We start from the raw sequence: 20,874 nt of genomic DNA on the forward strand, positions 1-20,874 counted from the left end.
AGAGAAAGAAAAAAGAAAAAGAAAAAATATCACCACATACCAACACCAACAGCACCAAACTGCTGCCCAACTAATGTACTTGGACTGAACTGACTGTATGCTGGCATCCTGCCAAAAGGTCCATAGGAACCCACCGACTGGAAGGAAGATGACGATGAACCTAGTGAGGACTGAAAGAAAACCACAGGTAGTTATTCTAAATTTAAAGTTATATGTATATAACAAAGATCAGATATTTTTTTAAGCTTTTAAAAAGCATGCTGAGTTTAACTGCTATATAAAAAGGCAATTATAATGGCTTACAGTATATACCTAGTATTATAATAGTTAACAATCTTATTTCAACATTTGTCTACTTGTGAACCACCATGTGGGTGCTGGGACTTGAACTTGGATCTCTGCAAGAGCAGCCAGTGTTCTTAACTACTGAGCTGACTATCTGTCCCAATATGTTTACTTATACTAATCACATTTAATGCTATTTACAAATTCTTTTTCTATGATAAATTCCTCTTTTGTGTTTAGTTTTGGAACAGACTTAGGATATAAATGAACAATGGCTTAAAGTAACTGCTTATAGAAAAATTACTTGTTGGGCTTAGAGGTGCCAGCACTCAGAAGGCAGAAGCAGGCAGATCTCTTTAAGTCTGGGGCCAGCTTGGTTTACACGGTGAATTCCAAGTTAATCAGAGAAACATAATAGAAAGACCTGGTCTCAAAAACAAAAACAAACAAGCAGAAACCTTTCAGTAATAATAGGTTATAGTCTAACATCAACATAAACAAACTCTCATGTATAAATTTCCTTTAATTATTTCACACCAATTCATTCGTTTAGTGTGTACTGTTTAAGCATTCTTGTATAGGTCAGAGGATAACTTGCTAGAGGCAGTTCTCTTCACCCACTATGAGGGTTCTGGGGACTTGGTTCCAAGTTCCTTTACCCAGTGGGCCATCTTTCCAGACTCTTCTTGTTTTCAATTACTGGAGGCCTACTCTGAATTCACAGAAAAGGACGCAGAAACAAATGTCCTATACAAGACTGTTTATGTTTTAAGATCTTTAGATTAAGTCAAGGAACATTTTATAATAAACTGTAAAATGACGGTTTACCTAGCCAACTTGATTGTTCTGAGAGGTACTTAGATGATCAGTAAAGCATATTCTGTGAAAGCCTTCTCCAGAGCTGAATGATTAAGGGAAGACAACTGTCCTGAACGTGGCTGCCATCAACAGGCTTCAAGTCCAGATGGAACAAAAGAGAATGAAGGATGAATGCCCTCTCCCATGGACATGCTTTCCCTGCTCTGTGGCCATCAGGAGAAGAGCACCCTCAGACACATATTCCTATTGCCATGGCAGTGTGCCTACTCTCAGACCTCAAAACAACAGACCTAATGAGGTGAACTAAAGGTTCTGAAATTATAAGCCAAAATAAAAACCTTTCCTTCTTTTACTGTAATGAAGTGATCAACTTACTAAATTAAAAAAAATATAAACATACAATTTATAATATACATATATTGTTAATGATCTTATAAAACATTCTACAATACAAATATGAATTCTGTTGACGACTACGGGGATATAAGCTAATTTATGGCAAGATCTTAAGTTAAAAAAAAACATTTATTGTTGAGTGTGGGAGGTGCTTTGATGTGTAAATAGAGGAATGGAGGATAACTTGTGGGAGTCAGTCCTCTTCTCCCTTGTTTGTCCTAGGGATGGAACTCAGGTCATCAGGCTCAGCCCCTTGCACCTTTACTTACCTAGCTATCTTGCTAATCTAGACCTTTCATTCTATGCTAATAAGAGCACATGCCAGGGACTCAATACCCATGGTAGCACGAGTCAAGATTTATGGTTACAAGAAATCCCTCAATATCATTCTGATATATGTTCACTTATGCTTTTCTGTTTCCACAAAGCTCATTACTCAAAGTAGGTAACTGAATGATGTATGTAAAAGACACTATATAAGATAACAGCAGAGGCTGGCTGGCATGGGGAGCCACCTCTAATACAGCACTGTCTCTTCTTTCTCAGCTTAAAAGACTCATGTTTTGTTAAGGTTACTTTAGACTTTGTTGTCCCAAGCTAAAAATTAAAAGACAAAGATATAGTCTGAAAGGATGAAAGCTCCAATTTCTTATCAAAAAGCTTCTTTTATATTCAGAAAAATTTATTATCAAGGTACTTTTATTAAAAATTTTACTTTAATAAATATTTTATATTTCTTCTTTTTTCTAACCCTGGTACTAGAGACTAGACCCAGGACTTCGTCTATGTTAGGCAAGCACTCTACTGAGCTACATACAGTCTTTGCCTTATTTCACTTAGCTGGGCTAACATTTTCCTTTAATAGTCAGAAAAATCTTGTGGAAAGATAAAACTTTCCAATGCATGACTTGTTGAAACCAACATTTGAAATAAAAGACTTATAACGGGAAAAAAGATTACAAATAAGATGTATCCAAGAGAAAAAAGAAAGCCCTGTGAAGACTACAATCTCCATCTCCTGCTCCCACCCCACCTTTGCTTGCTTATTTTAGTTTCTAGGTGAGATTTGTATAGCCTCGTCTGGTCAGTACATAGGGTAGAAAAACCTCAGTCCCCTGCTGTGCACATCACTGTTACCTCTGAAGTGCTGGAACTGCAGCCATGGGCATGCTTGCCCAGAGGGTACATCTGGTTTTAATAAAAGATGCAAACATTCAATTCTAAGAATACTTTGGCTAACTAGTCTGCCATGAGGTGGCTTGGGTAAGGGAGAGATGCCCTTACCACTTCAAGAGCAGGAGAGCTGGCTCTGCCCCTCACCATCTGAAGCACTGGGGAGAGCAGGCCTTGCACCTTGCTTGGGCAGCACAGTAGAACTGACCCAGGTGGTGTAGGTGTGGGTGAGCTGGCCCTGGGGGGGTATGAGACCAAGAGAGCTGGCCCTGTCCTTTGTTGCTGCAGCATTGGGTGGCATAACTAGGTCAGTGCTGGAGTGCCCTGGTGGTGTGGGTGAGGGAGAGCTGGTGGGCTGACCAACTCAGCAACCTCCCAGGCCCAGATCCAGGGCTTTGAGTTGGCCCACCCCAAATCTACTCCATTTAGGAATTGCTAGAGTGTGAGAAAAGGCCAGTCCTGCAGATCCAAAGCTGAAGAATCTCCGTGATACATGGCAAAAACAGGATATCCACGAGGAGTCCCGATAAGAATTGAGTACTAATAGTGTATCAGAAGTCAGAGTCCTTAAAACAGGCCAAGGACTCATCTCAATGTTCATTTGCAAGTAAAGATGTGTTGACAAAAGGGTATACTGTGTGACACATTACAGCTTCCACAACAGAATGGTTATTATTTTTTTTATTCTATCTTATTTTATTTCCTTTGAGGAGGGGATGTTGCAAGGGCAGAGGGAGCATATGAAGGGAATGAATGGGAGAATACTTTGGTGAATTTTTAACTTGCCACTTTAAAGAATTTATGTTAAAGTCCTTCTATGTTTGTGGTGTCTTATTATATACTGTTGCATACTGTATAAATGCATACTATAATTTAGCATCTCTTCCATTTAACCTAACTATTTTATCCCAGATTAGCTATTATCACCCTGGTTTGTAGTATGAACCATTATCCATTTAGTGTAGAGGGTCCTGATTCTGGAGTCTCACTACCTGAAAATCCATTGAAATTGTGGTTCCTCTTCAATTTCCTCACTTAAAAAAGAAAAAGGGAATCGAATATCAAGCTGAAAGAGTACCAGGAGGACCAACTTTTAAGTGTAGCGTCTGTGTTTTGTATTGCAAGTCTTATGCAGTTAACTTTCAATAAATGTTATCCATTGTAACAACATAGTAGTGTTGAAACTAGAAAATATAAAATTTATTTAAATTCTCTAGCTACTTATCAATTTCAATTTAAGATCCCCAAAGAAACCTCTAAGAGAACATTATTCAAGTAATTTTATGTATTCAAGTAACTTCTAATTAGTAAGTTACATGAAAGTTCAGGAAAGGCAAAAGCCAAGCCTAATGAGGTGTAACTGTATCTCTGAAAGGCAATTTGCTTCAGTTACCTGAACAATAGCTGGGTCCTGAGGCAAAGAACATTGTGGTTTGGGTGGCTCACAAACAGTGAGGTCTTTAATATCACTCCCTCGGAATATAATATATTCAAAGACTTCATCTCGAGGCGGTATTGGACGATCTGTTGGTCTGTCTTCTGTACCGAAGGATCGAACTGGTAAGAAAATAGAAGACATGAGATGTTATGTTTGCTACTCACTACATTTAGGCAGGGTCTAAGGATTCTGTTACAAAAACCAAGCATCAGTTCTCAAACACCATTCATAAGAAAGTATTCATTACCATTTGGTCAAACATTTTTAAAAGAGGCTGTGTTCTCACAATTTTACTTCTATTTTTGGTGGCTGTCTGTGGTAAGGTATGAAAATGTCCTTTTTTCATTGCCACTTATTTTTAGTGTTTTCATTCAGCAAAATAAAGATCTGATAATTTACATCATAGTTCTTGGAGGAAGGGGTGACAACAATTTTCTAGTATACAAAACCCAAAGTTTAAGTTTTGAGGCAAGGAGAAACCAGTGAAGGTAACATTTCCAAAGCTGAGTTTCCATAGGCAAGATTAAAATGCCTGTCACCTAAAATAGCTGTGCTCAATTAACTCTCAGTATTTAACAGTTTAGATGGAATTAATCAAAGTTAAACTGTGTTTTACATGCAATAGAGTAAGCTGGGTAAAAATGAAGAACTCCACTGAATTACTCTCTGAGAACAGTGTTCAGAATCTGCATTTGAAGCCACTCCCAAGTCTCAAACTAGTTTTAAGATTACTATCTTAGGAAACTACTTGAAAATATCAGTATCTATGTGATGTTCCAAATAAGAAAGCTTGAAAGATCACATATTGTTCATGTCAAGAGTGCACGGATGCTAGAGATGGATCTGCAGTTAATTTTTCATGAAAGTGATCCACAGTTATATTGATAATGAATGCTATTTCAGTTTAATACGTATGAGGATGTTTCAAGAAAGGCTATAGCATCATTATTAGGTCTGTAGAATGCCCTTCTCTAAAGTGTAAAGAGATGAAAGTCAAGGGGAAGCTCAAAACAACACACCCCCAACCCCCAAACCACTAAAACAAGTACCAGCTCTTACCTATAATCCCAGCAGTTGGGAGGCAGAGGCAGAAGGATTGCCCATAAATTCTAGGTTGGCCAGGATTATAATGAGACCCTATCTTAGAAGACTTAAAACAAAACAAAACAAAACAAAACAAAACAAAACAAAACAAAACAACAAAACCAAACCACACCAAACACCTAAGCAACCAAGCATGGTGGTATACTCCATATTCCTTTAATGGAGTTCAGGGGTGCAGCCTTAGATACAATAAAGGAGACCTAGTCTCAAAAATGACAATCATCCGGATAGACTTAGTCTAAACTGAAAGAACAAGGGTAGAATACTCTGGGTAGTGTCCTTTGCCCACTCTTCCTCAAAAGAGAATCTCACTAGCAGACCCAAATAGGCAGATCTCCATCTGCCTATTTAGCACAGGTATGTTAAGAAACTGATACAGAAGGCTTTAGCTGGGCAGCACATGCTCTTCAGCCCATCTGTTCTTGGCCAAGTGATATGCCAATAGGCAGAAAGCATGATGCATGTCCTCACCCACAAAGTAATAAAAGTAAAAAGGTTTAGACCTTGACCTTTAAAAGAAACAGATTTGCTTTATTTTGAATGTGTATTTGTATGTGTTTATGCAAAGTATATGCGTATGAGTCCAAATGCCTGCCTTGGAGAAGAAGTTACAGGTGGCTGTACCTGTGTGTACCTGATATGGAGTGCAGACACCAAACTTGGGTCCTCTGCAGAAGCTGTACTTGCTTTTAACCACTGGGCTATCTATCCTTCCAGTTCCCACTTCAACCCTTTTTATATGAAAGGATGAAGAACGGAAAGGATAATCCATCTTCACCACTACCACAATGAATATCCCAGGTCTCACAGCTGCCATTATCTTGTTCTGAAGTACAGTGGGTAAGTCAAAGGCCCTTCTATAAAATCAGAGAGCTCAATAAGGCCTCCCTTCAACCTGTATTCAGGTGAATCCACGGTGAATTACAGAAACAAACAAACAAACAAAAAAAAAACAAATCAACAACAATGAAACCCCAAACTTCTTTCCTTGTTTAAAAAGGGAACACTAAAGTGTGAGAGAGGGGAAAAGAGGGTTTTTGTTTGTTTGTTTGTTTTATTTTGTTTTTCGAGACAGGGTTTCTCTGAATAGCCCTGGCTGTCCTAGAGCTCACTTTGTAGACCAGGCTGGCCTCAAACTCAGAAATCCGCCTGCCTCTGCCTCCCAAGTGCTGGGATTAAAGGTGTGCGCCACCACCGACTGAGAGGTTTTATATGGTGATAAAATAACAATAATGCCCCTGGGTCTGTCTGTTACAAGGTAAAACTTTTACAAGGATCTGCTAGTTAATAGACTTTCAAAACATTACTAAATAGCACAGGATAGCCAAAGGAAACTCATATAAACCTATCTGAGGAAAAACTATCTCCAATATTTGATATTGGACTCGAAATTTGAGGTGAGTAGGGGTTACACAGTGAAACCACGATTCAAAGAGCACCCCCCCATTGTCATTCTACTGTCTTTTAAATACATACTCATCAAGATTTGAACCATACTTTTGCCAACTAGGCAAAACTTTTCAGAAAGAGTACCTTTCATGTGATCAATAAATACCTAATATGCTATGTACAAAGACACTGATGTCTTGTAGGGAAATAGAAAGATAAAGCTTGATAAGCCCAAAGCTAGGTTTAAGCCTGCATTTCCTCTTCTCCAACCTCTTTTTTTTCTTTGTAGTTTATTTGCTTTTATTTTATATACATCAGGTGTTTTGATTGCATGTATATTTTGTGTGAGGGTGATTGACCATCTGCAACAGGAGTTACAGACAGTTGTGAGCTGCCATGTGGGTGCTAGGAATTGAACTCAGGACCTCTGGAAGAACAGCCTATGCTCCTCTGAGCCATCTCTCCAGCCCCATCTCCAACCTCTTAAAACAGTGCAACTGATCTCACCAGCACAGCTTCCCTCTTCAGACTACCAGCCTTTAAAAAATGATGTATGAACTTCCTAAACTAGACCCTGATAAGTCATTATTGGTGACTACTTTTTAAGGCTCCTTATAGCATACCAGGAAAAACATTAACCTGCCATTCAAATGATAAATGAAGCAGACACAGACATGGAAGCCAAGAACAATGGGTAAACTGGAACTCAAGCCTTATACAGCTGTAGACTCCCCTTATGTATGAGAACAAATTAGAATTAACAGAGCTTGAAAATATATCAGAGGAAAACCCAGGAAGGCCAAGGGTTTACAATAACTTAACAGGGGCAGATTAACAGTGAGCACTAACTAGTAGGAGTCTGAGTCTTTCCTTCTCCAATTTTAATTGAACTACTCTATACAAAGACTATTGGAAGTGGCTATTCCTCTCATAAAGAATGACAAGAATGAGAAAAATGAGGATTAAAGGAAATCACATGAAGATCAAAGAGCAGCTTTGACTGTGTAACATCAGAACTGAGATTCCAAGATGATTCTGGTGTAAAGGGGTGAACTCCCTGAGGCAAAGGTACACGTTATGAAATGAAAAAAAAGGGATAAGCAATGTAATGAACAAAAGAATAAAGATCACAATAAGACTAGTTTCCCAGAATGATGTGACTTGAGGTTTTACGTGCTTTAACATAGTACATGTAGAACAGGGACTAAGTGGGCCAGGTAAGAGGTGAACAGAGTCTTGGATAGGATGGCTAGATATGCAGTCAATCAAAAGTCATCTCAATAGGTTATGGCTTGAATATGAAATGTAGCGGCTGCCAGATGATGAGCTTTGGGGAAGTGATTGGATCTTAAGGGCTCTGACATAAACAATGGATGAATCCCTCCATGGAGTCACAATGTGATAGCATTATTGGGAAATCTGAAAAGCAAGTAGGACCTTGTAGGAGGAGAGATTCCTAAGAACATGCCCTGCAAAGACCTATTTTGTTCCTTGCCTCTTCTCTATCGGCTTTCTGTCTGCCACAGGACCCTGGTGCTAAGGCATCTGTACTGTCAGAGGCCTCAAGCAAAGGAGCAAGCTGATCATAGACTGAGACCTCTCAATCATCTTCTTTTAAATAAAAAGGTTTTGCCAGCATGTAACCTTTAAGGAGAAGAGGCAAATTTTAGGTGCTGTTTTATTAAAGGCAAGGAAGGCCAACTCTCTTAAAAAAGCTTCAGTATGCTGTTTCCTAGCTTCAAGTATATACTAGCACCCCCCCCCGCCCCCGCTGCACCCCAGACAGGGTTTCTCTATACGGCCCTGGCTGTCCTGGAACTCACTCTGTAGACCAGGCTGGCCTTGAACTCAGAAACCCACCTGCTTCTCTCCCAAGTGCTGGGATTAAAGGTATGCGCCACTAATGCCGTTATACTAGCACCCTTAATCCTAGCAATCAGCAGAGACAAGATTTCTCTGAGTTCAAGGACAGACTGGATTATGCAGCAAGTACCTAGCCAGCCAGAACTACAGAGGAAAAATATTTAAAACTAAGTATCTGTAAAGTAGAGAACTACAGTAAAAATCACCAACCAAAAAAGAAGCAAACATTTTCCTGGTCTAAAGAAAGGCTAATTTCCTTGGATCAACATGGAGATGTAGTACAAGATAAACCGTTGAAAGTCCCAACAGCTCAAATAGGAAGTTGCCAGAAAGCTCACCAATAATATGAAAAAAAATTTTTTTTTGAGACAGTATTAACCACTGGCTGGACTTCAGCTTGTGGTGATGCTTCAGGCTCCACTTCTCCAGTGCTGGAGAGATAGGGAGGACTACTGAGCACACCTAAATAAGATGTTCTCTCCACAGAAATGAAAATCAGAATGGTACCAAACTTATTTGAAAAAATAAGTGCTAGAAAAACAACAGAAAAATGTTTAAAAGTATATGGGAAGAGGGGCACCTAGAGAGATAGCTTGGTAGTACGATGCTTGCCTAACTTGTGTGAGGCCCTAAATCCTATTCTCAGCACTGGGGAAGAGGGTGGAACAAAGAGACAAGAGAGTTAAGGCAAGCTACTACATATGTAGGAATAGTAGTAACACATAGGCAGACATATACCTCTCTAGAGTCCACAAAAAATCTCTTTCTTTTTTGAAAAAAATTCTGTTAAACAAATTCTTAGGCATAGAAAAGATAGGTTTTACTCCTCTGTGGCTCAGAAAACTGCAAAAATGTATGAACTCTCTTCCTAAATGTCATACACAAGATTTATTTATAACTTCAGGGGACCAAAGACCCTGTGAAAGAAATCCACTCAATAACTCCATGTTAAGAATCCATTAGATAGGGCTGGAGAAGACAGCTCAGTGGTTAAGAGCATTTGTTGCTAGGTTCCTAGCACATGGTGACTCATGACTATAACTACAGTTCTAGAGGACTCAATACTTTGACTTTAGTACCATGCATATGTGTGATGCACATACATACATGCAGTTAAACTGGCAATAAGTTGGGGACTCCAGTGTTTGAATTGTAGTTTTCTAAAATACAGTTCTGAATTAGAAAAACAATTGGTATAATTTACATATTAAAAGCAAAGGAACTTTAGCTCCACAGTAATGGTAGAGTTCAAGGGGAGTGGACATGACTAACCAGACACAAAGAAACTAAGTTGATGGAACTGCTGCAAAACCAGATTCCAGTTCTGCTTCCTATTCTACCAAGGTGGGAGGAGTCTCAGATGTATACTCCTGCCACCATGGAGACGTGTGTGCCTGTGTCACCTTAAGCCAATAAACCTTTTAAAAAAAAGAGGTGATTACTGCTGTCTATACTTAAAATGGATGAATTATATGGCATAGAAACTATATACAATAATTTTGGTAAAAGAGAAGAAAAAAATTATAGCTGCTGAATAGCACTTAATACAACTTCATTGTTGGGTATGGTGGTTAATACCTATAATCCCAGCATTCAGGGAGAAGCTGATTAAGGCAGGTTCAAAACCAGCCTCGTCTGCAGAGTTCCCAGCCAGCCAGGGCTTTATTATGAGACCCTTACTTCGAAAAACAAAACAAAAGACAAAAAGGACACACCCATTAATTCCTACTAACCCAAAGCATAACTCAGGAGAGGAACACAAATGGTTTTCTCAGCATCCAGTGTTGTCTATCTTCACTACATTCCATCTGTTCTCAAATGTGCCTCGTTTCTCTGGAACAAGCTTTACTATTTATTTTATTGTCTAGAGAACAAGAAAGTAACCAGTTATATAAATGAAGAAGGAACTTGCTGGTCTGAGCACTGTCTGAACAAACTTTAGATAAGTTTTTAGCTCTAAAAACTAAATAGTTTTTAGCTCTATTGACATTCCTCAATTACTTCACAGTATTTTAATTTCCTCTGTATCTGCCAATGCCAATTCTGAGCCTTTTGGGGGCCTTTTAGGGGTACAGATCAGGTTACCTTCTACCTACTTAGATTACAGGCTCAATTCTACTAAGAACTTGTTCTTTAAACTCATTTACTTGCTATTTGTTCTCCAAAATTTTGTTAATACTAATACTCTACTCCAAATCTACTTAGTCTTTTGTGGGTTTGTGGTTTAATTTTTTTGTATGTGAGTACACTGTCACTCTCTTTAGACATACACCAGAAGAGAGAGCATCAGATCTCATTACAGATGGTTGTGAGTCACCATGTGGTTGCTGAGAATTGAATTCAGGACCTCTGGAAGAGTAGTCAGTGCTCTTAATCGCTGAGCCATCGCCCAGCCCTGGATTTATAGCTTAAAAAGAGATAGGAATTAACAGGAAGGAAAAGTAAAAAAAAAAAAAAAAGGTCTAATCTGATGTCCTTCCCAGCAGTCTACATTTTTTTTTTTTTTACCTTGACTTGTGTTTCATTTTGTTTTGTTTGAGACAGGGTCTCTCTATGTAGTCCTGGAAATTGCTATGTAGACCAGGCTGGCCCTGAACTCATAGAAATCAGCCTGCCCCAGCCTCCCCAGTGCTGGGATTAATGACGTTTGCCACACCTGCCCTTGTATTGACTCTGTAACTCTTTAACTCAGTTGGGCATTTCTTGTGGTTGGTACTCTATTTTAATCTCCCAATGATACAACCAAAGAATCTAGAAGTGCAATCAGAGAAGAAAACAATAGGGAGAGCAGAAAGGATCAAAGTGCTGGGGTAAAAGGGTGGAGGTGTGGTTTGTCCTTACTGACCAACAGTCAGGTTATGTGTGTATACACTCCACGAAGTCAGAGGACAACCTGCAGAGGCTGTTTCTCTCCTTCATTCACATGGGTCCCAGGTTATATGTATTGATTCACATCATCCAGCGAGTGCCTTTAAGCACTGATCCACCTCACTGGCTCTATTGCTCACTCTTAAGTTGATACATAAGAACATAGAATTGTACACATCAGTGGTGTACCACGTATTGTTTTGTTACATGGATCCAAATTGTGTAATGTTTAAGTTAGATTAAATATAGCGACCTTTTCACTTTTATTTCTTTATTGTCAAACTTCCAAAATCCTTGTTTCCAGTCTTTTGAAATTTATAGCACATTACTATTATCTGTTGCACATTGCCTGTTATTCTTTGCTGAGTTAAAAGATTTATTTATTTATTTTATGTGTATGAGTACACCAATGCTCTCTTCAGACATACCAGAAGAGGGCATCAGATCCCACCATGTGGTTGCTGGGAATTGAACTCAGGACTTCTGAAGTGTAGTCGGTGCTCTTAACTGCTGAGCCATCTCTTCAGCTCCTTTTTGCTGAGTTAAAAAGAAAGCAAGTTAACAGGCTGAAAGTAAAAATGGGGTACAAATGTTGAATGAAGGTCTAAAGAAAAGAGCAGGAACACAGGAGCCTCACAGAAAAGAGTAGAGAATGGAAATAAAGCATGACTCCTGAAAAGCGGCAAAGACTGCTGAGGTGTGTGAATCCAAGTAAATGCAGAGTGAAGATGGTTATATAATGAGAGCTGTGACTTCTGCAAGCTCATAAGTACAAGAGTATAAGAGAGGTGTAGGAGGTGTGGAATGAGGAGGGTATGATTCTCTGACTGGAATGACTGATCTTGGAATATAAACAGGACAAAGACAGTGAAGCGATGAGTGAGAATGAGGAGCAGTGAAAGATACTATAGTAAAGAAGAGTCGAACAGATGATAAAAGCTGGGGTTTTATCCACTAAGCACTTAAAAATGCTTTGCTATTTCATTAAGTAGCTGATTACTTTTTATGCAACACTTCATGTAATCATCAGGATGAGTAAAAGGTAGGCATTATGTCACCATAGAAAAGATAAAAGATGCTAGAAAACCCTTCTCCATGGTCAAGAAATATTCTGTATGACAATATACCTGTTGGGTCACATGTTCTTCCAGAAACACATAAAACTAGAATAAGTCTGACCAATTCACACTTTATCTACATAAAATATGTTAATATAATCATGTTTCAAAATAGCTGAAGTATTTATTACTCTATGGTATTATGAAAGAAAATAAGGGCAAAGTGTTCCTGGAGAAGAACTAAATTCAAGTTAAACTACCTGTACTTACTGCTGTTATTACTGTAGCACTGAATTAAATACAGCTCTTGCTGTTACTGAGTCAATAATGTTTCTTTGCTTTCATTTTTCTCCTCTATTATTTTCTTCTGGTGTACAGTTTTTTCAGTATTATCATACAGAAAGTCATGGTTCATCTTGTCCATCTTGCAAGAAAAACAGCACCTGAGTTCAGACTCTTAAAAGTACCCATATTTCTGTGGCTCATATAGCAGCAAAAACAAAAATGCTTTGAAGCCTTAGTTCAGACAACTTCACTGAATAGGGCAAACAAAAGAAATCTGGGCTTTAAATTTCATGAGATCTTTACTGTTTGAGGTAGCAATTTTGTGAGTTATTAGATTTTAGATTTTCCCATCATGCAAGTTTCTGCCAAGCATGGTGGTACATGCCTTTAATCTCAGCACCGGTGAGGCAGAGGAAGGTAGGTCATGAACTTGAAGCTACCCTACATAAAAAGACCCAGTCTCAAAAGGTCAGTAAAATACCTCACAGGTATTTTATATCTGCTCACTCCACTGGGTCAGTGGTTTATGACTATGGGGCCAATGAACAATCAGGAGGATAAGCTAACCCAGTTGACAAGACTCATCAGATGATGAAAGACTCTGTTAACAGTTTACCACTTTAGTATCTGACACAAATTCCCTGAAGTTTAAGGGAATCAATCATTTAAAAGCTACTGACTTGCCATTCTTTTTCCATCTTTTCCTTCTGCAATGGCAACTTGAATGATTTCCTAGGACAGCTAACTGAACACACAAATTTTTTTCATTTATGTATGAATTTCTCTCATTTTAGCACATCGGACTTATTAAATGTATTCATCCATATGTGAAGTACAAACATACCAGAACTATTCCACAAATTATTTGTGCCTATCCCTTACTTTATAATTTTCTTTCTTTTTTTTTTTTCAGAGCTGAGGACCAAACCCAGGGCCTTGCAATGCAAGCGCTCTACCACTGAGCTAAATCCCCAACCCCTATAATTTTCTTTACTATCAGAATCTCATTCTTCTAAGTGAAAACTTAAGTCACAGAGTAAAAGTTTACCTTCCTAATAATGTCTACTTTATTATAAAACTTCTTCTTCTACATACCCATTCATGGAAATTCACCAATACTCTCACTTAAGGGATCATATGTTTAATTAAAAAAAATTATGTGTATCAATGCTTTGCCTGCATGTATGTATGTTATCTGTACCACACATAAGCAGTCCCTTGGAGGCCAAAAGATGGAGTCAGATCCCCAGAGACTGGAGTTACAGACAGCTGTGAACTGCCATGCTGAGTGCTGAGATGGGAACCCAGGTCCTTTGAGAGAACAACCAATGAATGCTCTTACCCTCGGAACCATCTTTCCAGTCCCAGACATTTTAATTTTAAAAGAATAACACAGGACTACACACTGGAGGAGCTGCTAAAAGCAGCTGCTGAAAACACCATGACCCAGATTATCTACAAACCCACTTAAAAGGCAGCTGTCAATGTCGTTTCAGATTGCCCTTTAAGACTTCCTGACATTTACTTAGGTTGTTAGGATCAAAGGCCATGAAGCGTATCTGGGCTTCACCTTCTAGAAGGTAGTTAATTTATAAAAACTCTAGCAGAATACAAGGGAAACCAACCATTACCAGTCCAGCCCCATCAGGCTTTCACTTTCTTCTTATTGTGGGCCGATACAATTTATTACCCAAACTGGAACATTAAAAGAGCAATGCTTTTAATAATGACACTAAAACAAACAAATGATGACTTTCTATCAGGCAAAGTTACAGATATGGTCACCCTAATTCTATACCATACAAATGTTAACTAGCCAAAATATCAAAAAAATTATATAGTTCCAGGCATATGTAAACTATATGTCATAGGCAAGTAAAAGACAAGACCTAAATCATAATACAAACCATAAAAGCCAAGTGAATCCTTTACTTAAGTTAAAGAGCTAAATATTTTATGCCATATACAAAACCAGTTTTAGATGCATTATAGACCTAAACATGAAAAGCAAAATAAAATGCATTCTAAAAAGACAAAGTGTTTCCACAGTATTGGATTAAGGAAAAGTAGATTATTAGCAGGGATAAAGAAAAAGAAAAGAAACACCACCCACGTAACCCTAAAAGAAAAGCCTAATAAACATGCCTAAATTAAAATAAAGATCTATCTACAACAAGAAACCACTACACAGGAAAAGACACTTGCAATAAATACATCGAAAATATGTTATTAGAACTCAAAACTCCAGAAAATGATGTGGGAAAATAAGTGATAACTTCAAAGGCACTTAAGGAAGGATGAACACCAAATGGCTGAGATATGGAAACGCATCCAAAACTCATTAGCTGACTCTGAAATAGGGACTAAAACCACATTCATGAGGCTGAAGTAGTTAAGAGCACATCTGACTTTCAGCACCCACATTAGGTGGCTCAGAACCACCTGTAACTCCTGCTCCAAAAGTATCCACACCCCTGCTCTCTGTGGGCTCCTGCGCTCAAGTGAACATACCTTCCTCCAACACACACCCAATTAATAACAAAAATAAATAAATAAATAAATAAATAAATAAATAATACACTGAACTATCTACCCATCAAACTGGTGAGAATTAAAACATATGGCATTCAGTACCATTGCTGGTGAGACATATGGAACAACTAGAATTCTTACTGTTGAAAATAAGCACCTGGCCGGGCTATGGTGGTGCACGCCTTTAATCCCAGCACTTGGGAGGCAGAGGCAGGTGGATTTATGAGTTCGAGGCCAGCCAGGGCTATACAGAGAAACCCTGTCTGGAAAAAAACAAAAAGAAAGAAAGAAAGAAAGAAAAGAAGCACCTACAAGAGAAAATAACTTTGCACTACTTAGTAAAGACACATGTATATTCCCTATGTTCCTGCAACTCAAATTCTAAGTATGTGCCCCCCCAAAAATGATTTCAACACATCAGTGCATTCAAACATTTTCCTAAAAACATTGTTCTCAATAGCCCCAAACTCTAAACAAGCCGAGTGTTAACTGTCAAGTAGCCAAACCTGTAGGAGTTAAAAGCTAAAATTAATATATATACAGAGTTCAAACTGCTGTGCTCATAACAGCTGAACCATTTCTCTAGCTCTTTGGTAACTTAAAATTACTATGGGGGCTGGGGAATGGCTCAGGGTTAAGAGCAGTAGTTGCTCTTTCAGTACTCACTACCACTTGTAATTCTAGTCCCAGAGGATATGAGGCCCTTTCCAGGCCTCAAAGGGCACCAGACTCACGTGTGGTGCACAGACATACATGTAAACAAAACATCCATACACATAAAATAAAAATAAAGGTTAAAAAAATAAATAAATAAAGGGGTTGGAGAGATGGCTCAGTGGTTAAGAGCACTGACTGCTCTTCTGGAGGCCCTGAGTTCAAATCCCAGCAACCACATGGTGGCTCACAACCATCCATAATGAGATCTGATGCCCTTTTCTGGTGTGTTTGAAGACAGCTATAGTGTACTTACATATAATAATAAATAAATCTTAAAAAAAAAAAAAAGTTAGTTTGTGTTCATTTGTGGAGGTCAGAGGACAGTTTGCTGAAGCTGGTTCTCTTTCCCCCATATGGATCCTAAGAACTGAACTCAAGCAGTCAGGCTTGGGGGCAGAGACCTTACAGGCTTTAATCATCTCTCTAGTCCCCAACTTCCAATTTTGAAAGATGAAGTGTTAAACACTGGACATTAAGAGGAAAAAAGTATATATCAATACATGGATTAAATAACAATGTTATAAATATAAATTAAATGATCATAACTTATTATGAACTAATAAGATGCCCAAAATTTTACTCTAATAAAATATTTTGTTGGAAGAGATACATTTTTTAAAAACTTTGGGTCATAAATTTTTTGAAGGTTAAGAAATAAAGGGAAAGGTTTACAATTAGGAAATATTTAATACATTCAAATCTTAAAATGGGCTGTGATGGCAAGTCTGTAATCTTGGAGATGGAAGCAGTATAATTTCACATTCAAGGCCCGAGTAGGGCACACAGTGAGACCCTTACCTCAAAAATCCCAGAAGGCTGGGCATGGGCTTACACCTATAGTACCAGTACTTGGAGGACAGAGGCAAAAGGACCACTGACAATTTATGGCCAGTCTGAGTTATATAGTGAATTTAGGACTGCCTGGGTTACAGGCAAACCAAATGACCAACAGAACAACCCAAGGGAAAAAGAAAAAAGAAATCTCAAAACTACATTGGCTCAGCTGTTAAGAGCATATACTCTTCCACCAGAGGACCTGAGTTAGATTCCCAGCACCTGATGACAGGTAGTTCACAACTGCCTATCTCCAGTTGGGTGTGTGGGTGTGGGGGCATGTGTGCCTGTGTGGATCTGACACCTGTGGCTTCTGCCAGTACCAGTACTCATATGCACTTAGCACCACACAGACCACACACATGTAAATAAAAATTAAAAAATATTCTTAAAAAAGTTACTAAGCCTGGCTCATGCCTTACAACCTAGCACATAGGTGGAGGACTAGGAATTCAAAGTGGAAGCTGGCAGATCAGTACTTCAAAGTCATCCTTGACTACCTATCCAGTTTGAAGCCAGCCCAAGCTACATGAGAACATGCAAATAATAATCCCCAAACATCTACAAAAACACTTCATCGAGAAATACTGTTCTTAACCAGTGTGGAGAACACCTGGTGAGAGCACCAAGAACCTTAGAGAGCTTTACCCCTTTAATAAAATAATTAAAACTAACACCATGAAGCAAAACCCTCATCTATAAGAACAGATGAAAAAAAAAAAAAAAAGACAAGCAAAACTAAGTTATTTAAGGGCATCACAGTCAACTGTCCTTTGTTTTTGAGGCAGTGTCTCACTCTGAGGTTTTGGAACTCCCTAAATTGATGAGGGCTGCCTGGAACTCAGCTCCACCTGTCACTAACCTCCTGAATGTCAGCACCAAGGCCTGCACCTCCAAGCCCAGCTTCACACCATTAGTCAAGGCTTCGGTAACTACTAAGGAGAATCATAGCATCCTTAAGTAGAGTGAGCGTCTACAAAGATGAAAGCAGTTTCTTTAACAGGCAATGTGTTACAACACTCCATAAGGCAAAGAGAAAGTTGTGGTAGTCCCTGGCTTCTCAGTTTTTGTCTTTTCTGAGAGAGTTTCATGAGTACCAGGCAGGTCTTGAATGCTTGACCTCCTGCTTCCACTTCCCTGGTGGAATCACAGGCACACACCACCCACACCCGGTTTTTCTCACTGGGGAGCCAGCCGGGTTTAAGCATTTTAGCAAGCACTCTGTCAACTGAGGTGACCTAGCTGTATTGCTTTAGCAGCTCTGATTCAAGAAGCCTATAGCATATCGGGGACTACAGGGAAGTGTCACAGCACCAGGCCTCATACTGCTCTTTAAAAGAAACCTTGACTTTTCAGTATCTGATTCAAGGATTTTTTTTTTTAAAGTAAATTGCCAAAAACTACATAAGTATCATCGCAATGCAACTGTGGAAAACATCACCCTACTCTTTTATAGTGTCCCTTTTTTAAGCTTTGTTTTTGTGGTTCTGGGGAGGGAACCCAGACTTCCCACTTGCTCCGGAAGAGCTGTCAATCAGGCCACACCCCTAGCCCCTTTTAGTATGTAATTCAACAACTTAAAAGTTTTCTTACCCAGGTCGATTTGGCCCAAAACTGAAACTGTTAAAAGAAACATCTATTTAAAAAAAAATGGGTCATTAAAACTTATTGGGTAATGTAAAGAGACTCTTCCATTCAGCTATTTGACGCGCTTTTAGATTTAGAATCTTGCTATCCCTCAGACCTCTTTTCCTATCACACGCACTTCTTAACAATTCCACTAGGTGTGGTGGGAAAACAGACCTGCCTGGTATCAAAAACCTCCTCTAAGATCAGAAGCTCAAGTTTATTTTCTTTCTGCCTTCCTGGCGCAGCAAAGGTCTAGCACGCGTGAACGGAAACAAAACCCACAAACTGACTGTATCGACGGTACAGACTATGGGGTCGGTAGGGGTGATCCCCTTCCACACAACTTCCTCTCCCCGTAGAACGCAAGCACAGCCGAGTCGGTTGGCGCCCCGATAGCACTCGATCTGAACTGTGTACAAGAGTCCCGGACCATCAAAACTTGAACTTTCCTTTCTACCAGGGCTCCAGAAAAGTGGCCCGTGGGGAAAGCCTGCAAGCATTTTAACGCGCACCCTTTGGTTGCCTAAGAATTCCGGCTTAACAGGTAACAATCACAGAGGAGACAAATGGGATGCGATCAGCGCGACGGTACCAAATGGCCTTTCGCGATCCCGAGTCTGCGGCGCAAACCCAAAGTTTGGAGCAACGCTCCTTTTAGGAGTTCTCACTCGAAAACCGTCGCCACCGACCCGGAGGAAGAACGCTGAGAAAATGGGTGCTCGGGGGAACCAACACATCCGCATGCAACTCTTAGGTAGGCGGCAAGATTCTTCGACTCCTCCGGCTTTGTTCAGCGCTTCGGAAGACCGAAGGACCGAATTTCGGTCTTGGAAGACGCGAACCTGGGTGTGTTCTCCGGCTGGTTCCCGGGACTTTAGGATCGCCCCGCCCCGGGCGCCGTGCACTCGTTCCCCGGATGGAAGGCGCGGAGCTTCAGGGGAAGGAAGGAGCCCGGGGAGCCCGGGGAGGCCGCAGCCCGGCCCTTGTCGCTCGGGGGCCGGGAGGGAGGCCCCCGAGGACCGCGGAGGGGGAAGAGCGCGAGGGCGGCGGGCGCTCTGCCCGCGCCCCCCCACCCCAACCGCGAGGCCCGCCCCGCCGTACCTTTGGCGAGGGCTACAGTGGAGTTCTCGGTGTCGATGGTGTAGAGGATGCCCTCGTAGCGGATCTCCGCCTTGGAGATGAGGCTGATCTTGCTGCCGATGTAAGGGGTGCCCCCGCTCATGGCGCCGCCGCCGTCGCCCGCCGCTCGCACTCAGGCAGATCCCGCGCTGCGCTCGCCGCTCCCGCACGCCCGCCCGCTCGCCCGCTCGCTCCGTCGGCGCCTCACAGCAGCCGCCTCAGAACCAACATGGCGGCCGCGCCGGCTCCGCTTACCCTCCCCCTCAGCCTCCCGCCCTCAAACCGCGGCGCGGCGGCGGCGGCGGCAGCGGCGGCGGCGCGGGGCATGCCGGGAGGGCGAGGCAGCCAGCGCGCTCTCTCGCGAGACTCCGTGAGCTCACGGACGGTTCCTGGCTCTCTCCGCGGCGGAGCCGGAGCCTGCTTTGGTGAGAGCTGCTCGCTCGCTTGGCTTGCGCTCTGGAGGAGTTTCGGAGAGGTGGAAGTTGTTCACGGCGCCTAGACCTCGCCCCTCCCGGGTGATGCTGACTGCGGCCTCTGCCATTTCTAGGCGGGCTGTACTTCGTATGCGGCCGCCTCCTAGCTCCTGAGCGGGTGTCCGCGGGTGCACGGAGCTCTCCTGGTCAACGCCAGAGCAGCCATCTTCGCCTGTGGAGTTTCACGCTCCAAGGGCTGCTGCTCCAGGAGGCGCTGGGACTCTGTCCCCAAAACTCTTTTTCCTTCCTACTGAATCCAACCCTTTTTATACGGCTTGATCCGCGCTTCTAGCGTTCAAGGTGTTCCTGGTCACTACGCAAGAAACGCCAGTCCAAGTGTTTCGCTGCAACTTTGTTTTTGGTTGGTTGGTTTGTTTTGTTTTTCGAGACAGGGTTTCTCTGTGTAGCCCTGGCTGCCCTGGAACTCGCTCTGTAGACCAGGCTAACCCCGAACTCAGAAATCCACCTGCCTCTGCCTCCCAAGTGCTGGGATTAAAGGCGTGCGCCATCCCAGCCCGTCTTTCTGCAGCTTTGATCACTTCATGTCCATCCCACTTTCTTAATAACGATCATCTCTCGGATCGGATGCGAAATTGGTATCTTAAAACTTTGCATCCAGAAGTGTGACTATTCAGTATTACTCCAAACTCGTCCCTTTAGCTTGTTCTCGGAGGTAACTATGAACCGGGACCGTTTACTTAGCTACTAAGCCCTCAGTCCTGGATTGTCTTCATCACCTCCACAGCTGTCCTAACTGTAAATCTTGTCCGTTCAGTCTGGATCATCTCCATCCGTACAGCTCGTAGAAGACGCCTCAGTTGCTGCGGCCAGAATAATTGTTGGCAGTAGCTCCCGAAGAATACTCTCTACTTCTCTTACCCTTACTAGGTTT

General features: G+C 41.1%; 1 protein-coding gene and 1 pseudogene across 4 annotated transcripts in view; both read right to left on the reverse strand.

The window, feature by feature from the left end:
- Lsm14a (LSM14A mRNA processing body assembly factor) overlaps positions 1-19,839 on the reverse strand; it is a 46,115-nt gene extending 26,276 nt beyond the window's left edge. For 2 of the 4 annotated variants that reach the window (XM_031386178.1, XM_031386177.1), the window contains exons 1-3: positions 19,492-19,838; positions 4,067-4,230; positions 41-170 (exon numbers count right to left, since the gene is read on the reverse strand). In XM_031386178.1, the coding sequence (XP_031242038.1) occupies positions 41-170; positions 4,067-4,230; positions 19,492-19,612 (415 nt within the window). In that variant the 5' untranslated portion in view covers positions 19,613-19,838. Of the gene's footprint in view, positions 1-40; positions 171-4,066; positions 4,231-19,491 lie in introns of all 4 variants that reach the window. The other 2 variants (XM_031386179.1, XM_031386176.1) reach the window with 2 other exon arrangements.
- Positions 19,840-19,885: 46 nt separating this feature from the next.
- LOC116101192 overlaps positions 19,886-20,874 on the reverse strand; it is a 97,857-nt pseudogene continuing 96,868 nt past the window's right edge.

The sequence above is a fragment of the Mastomys coucha genome, unplaced genomic scaffold (genome assembly GCF_008632895.1).
Source record: "Mastomys coucha isolate ucsf_1 unplaced genomic scaffold, UCSF_Mcou_1 pScaffold21, whole genome shotgun sequence".
NCBI lineage: Eukaryota > Metazoa > Chordata > Mammalia > Rodentia > Muridae > Mastomys > Mastomys coucha.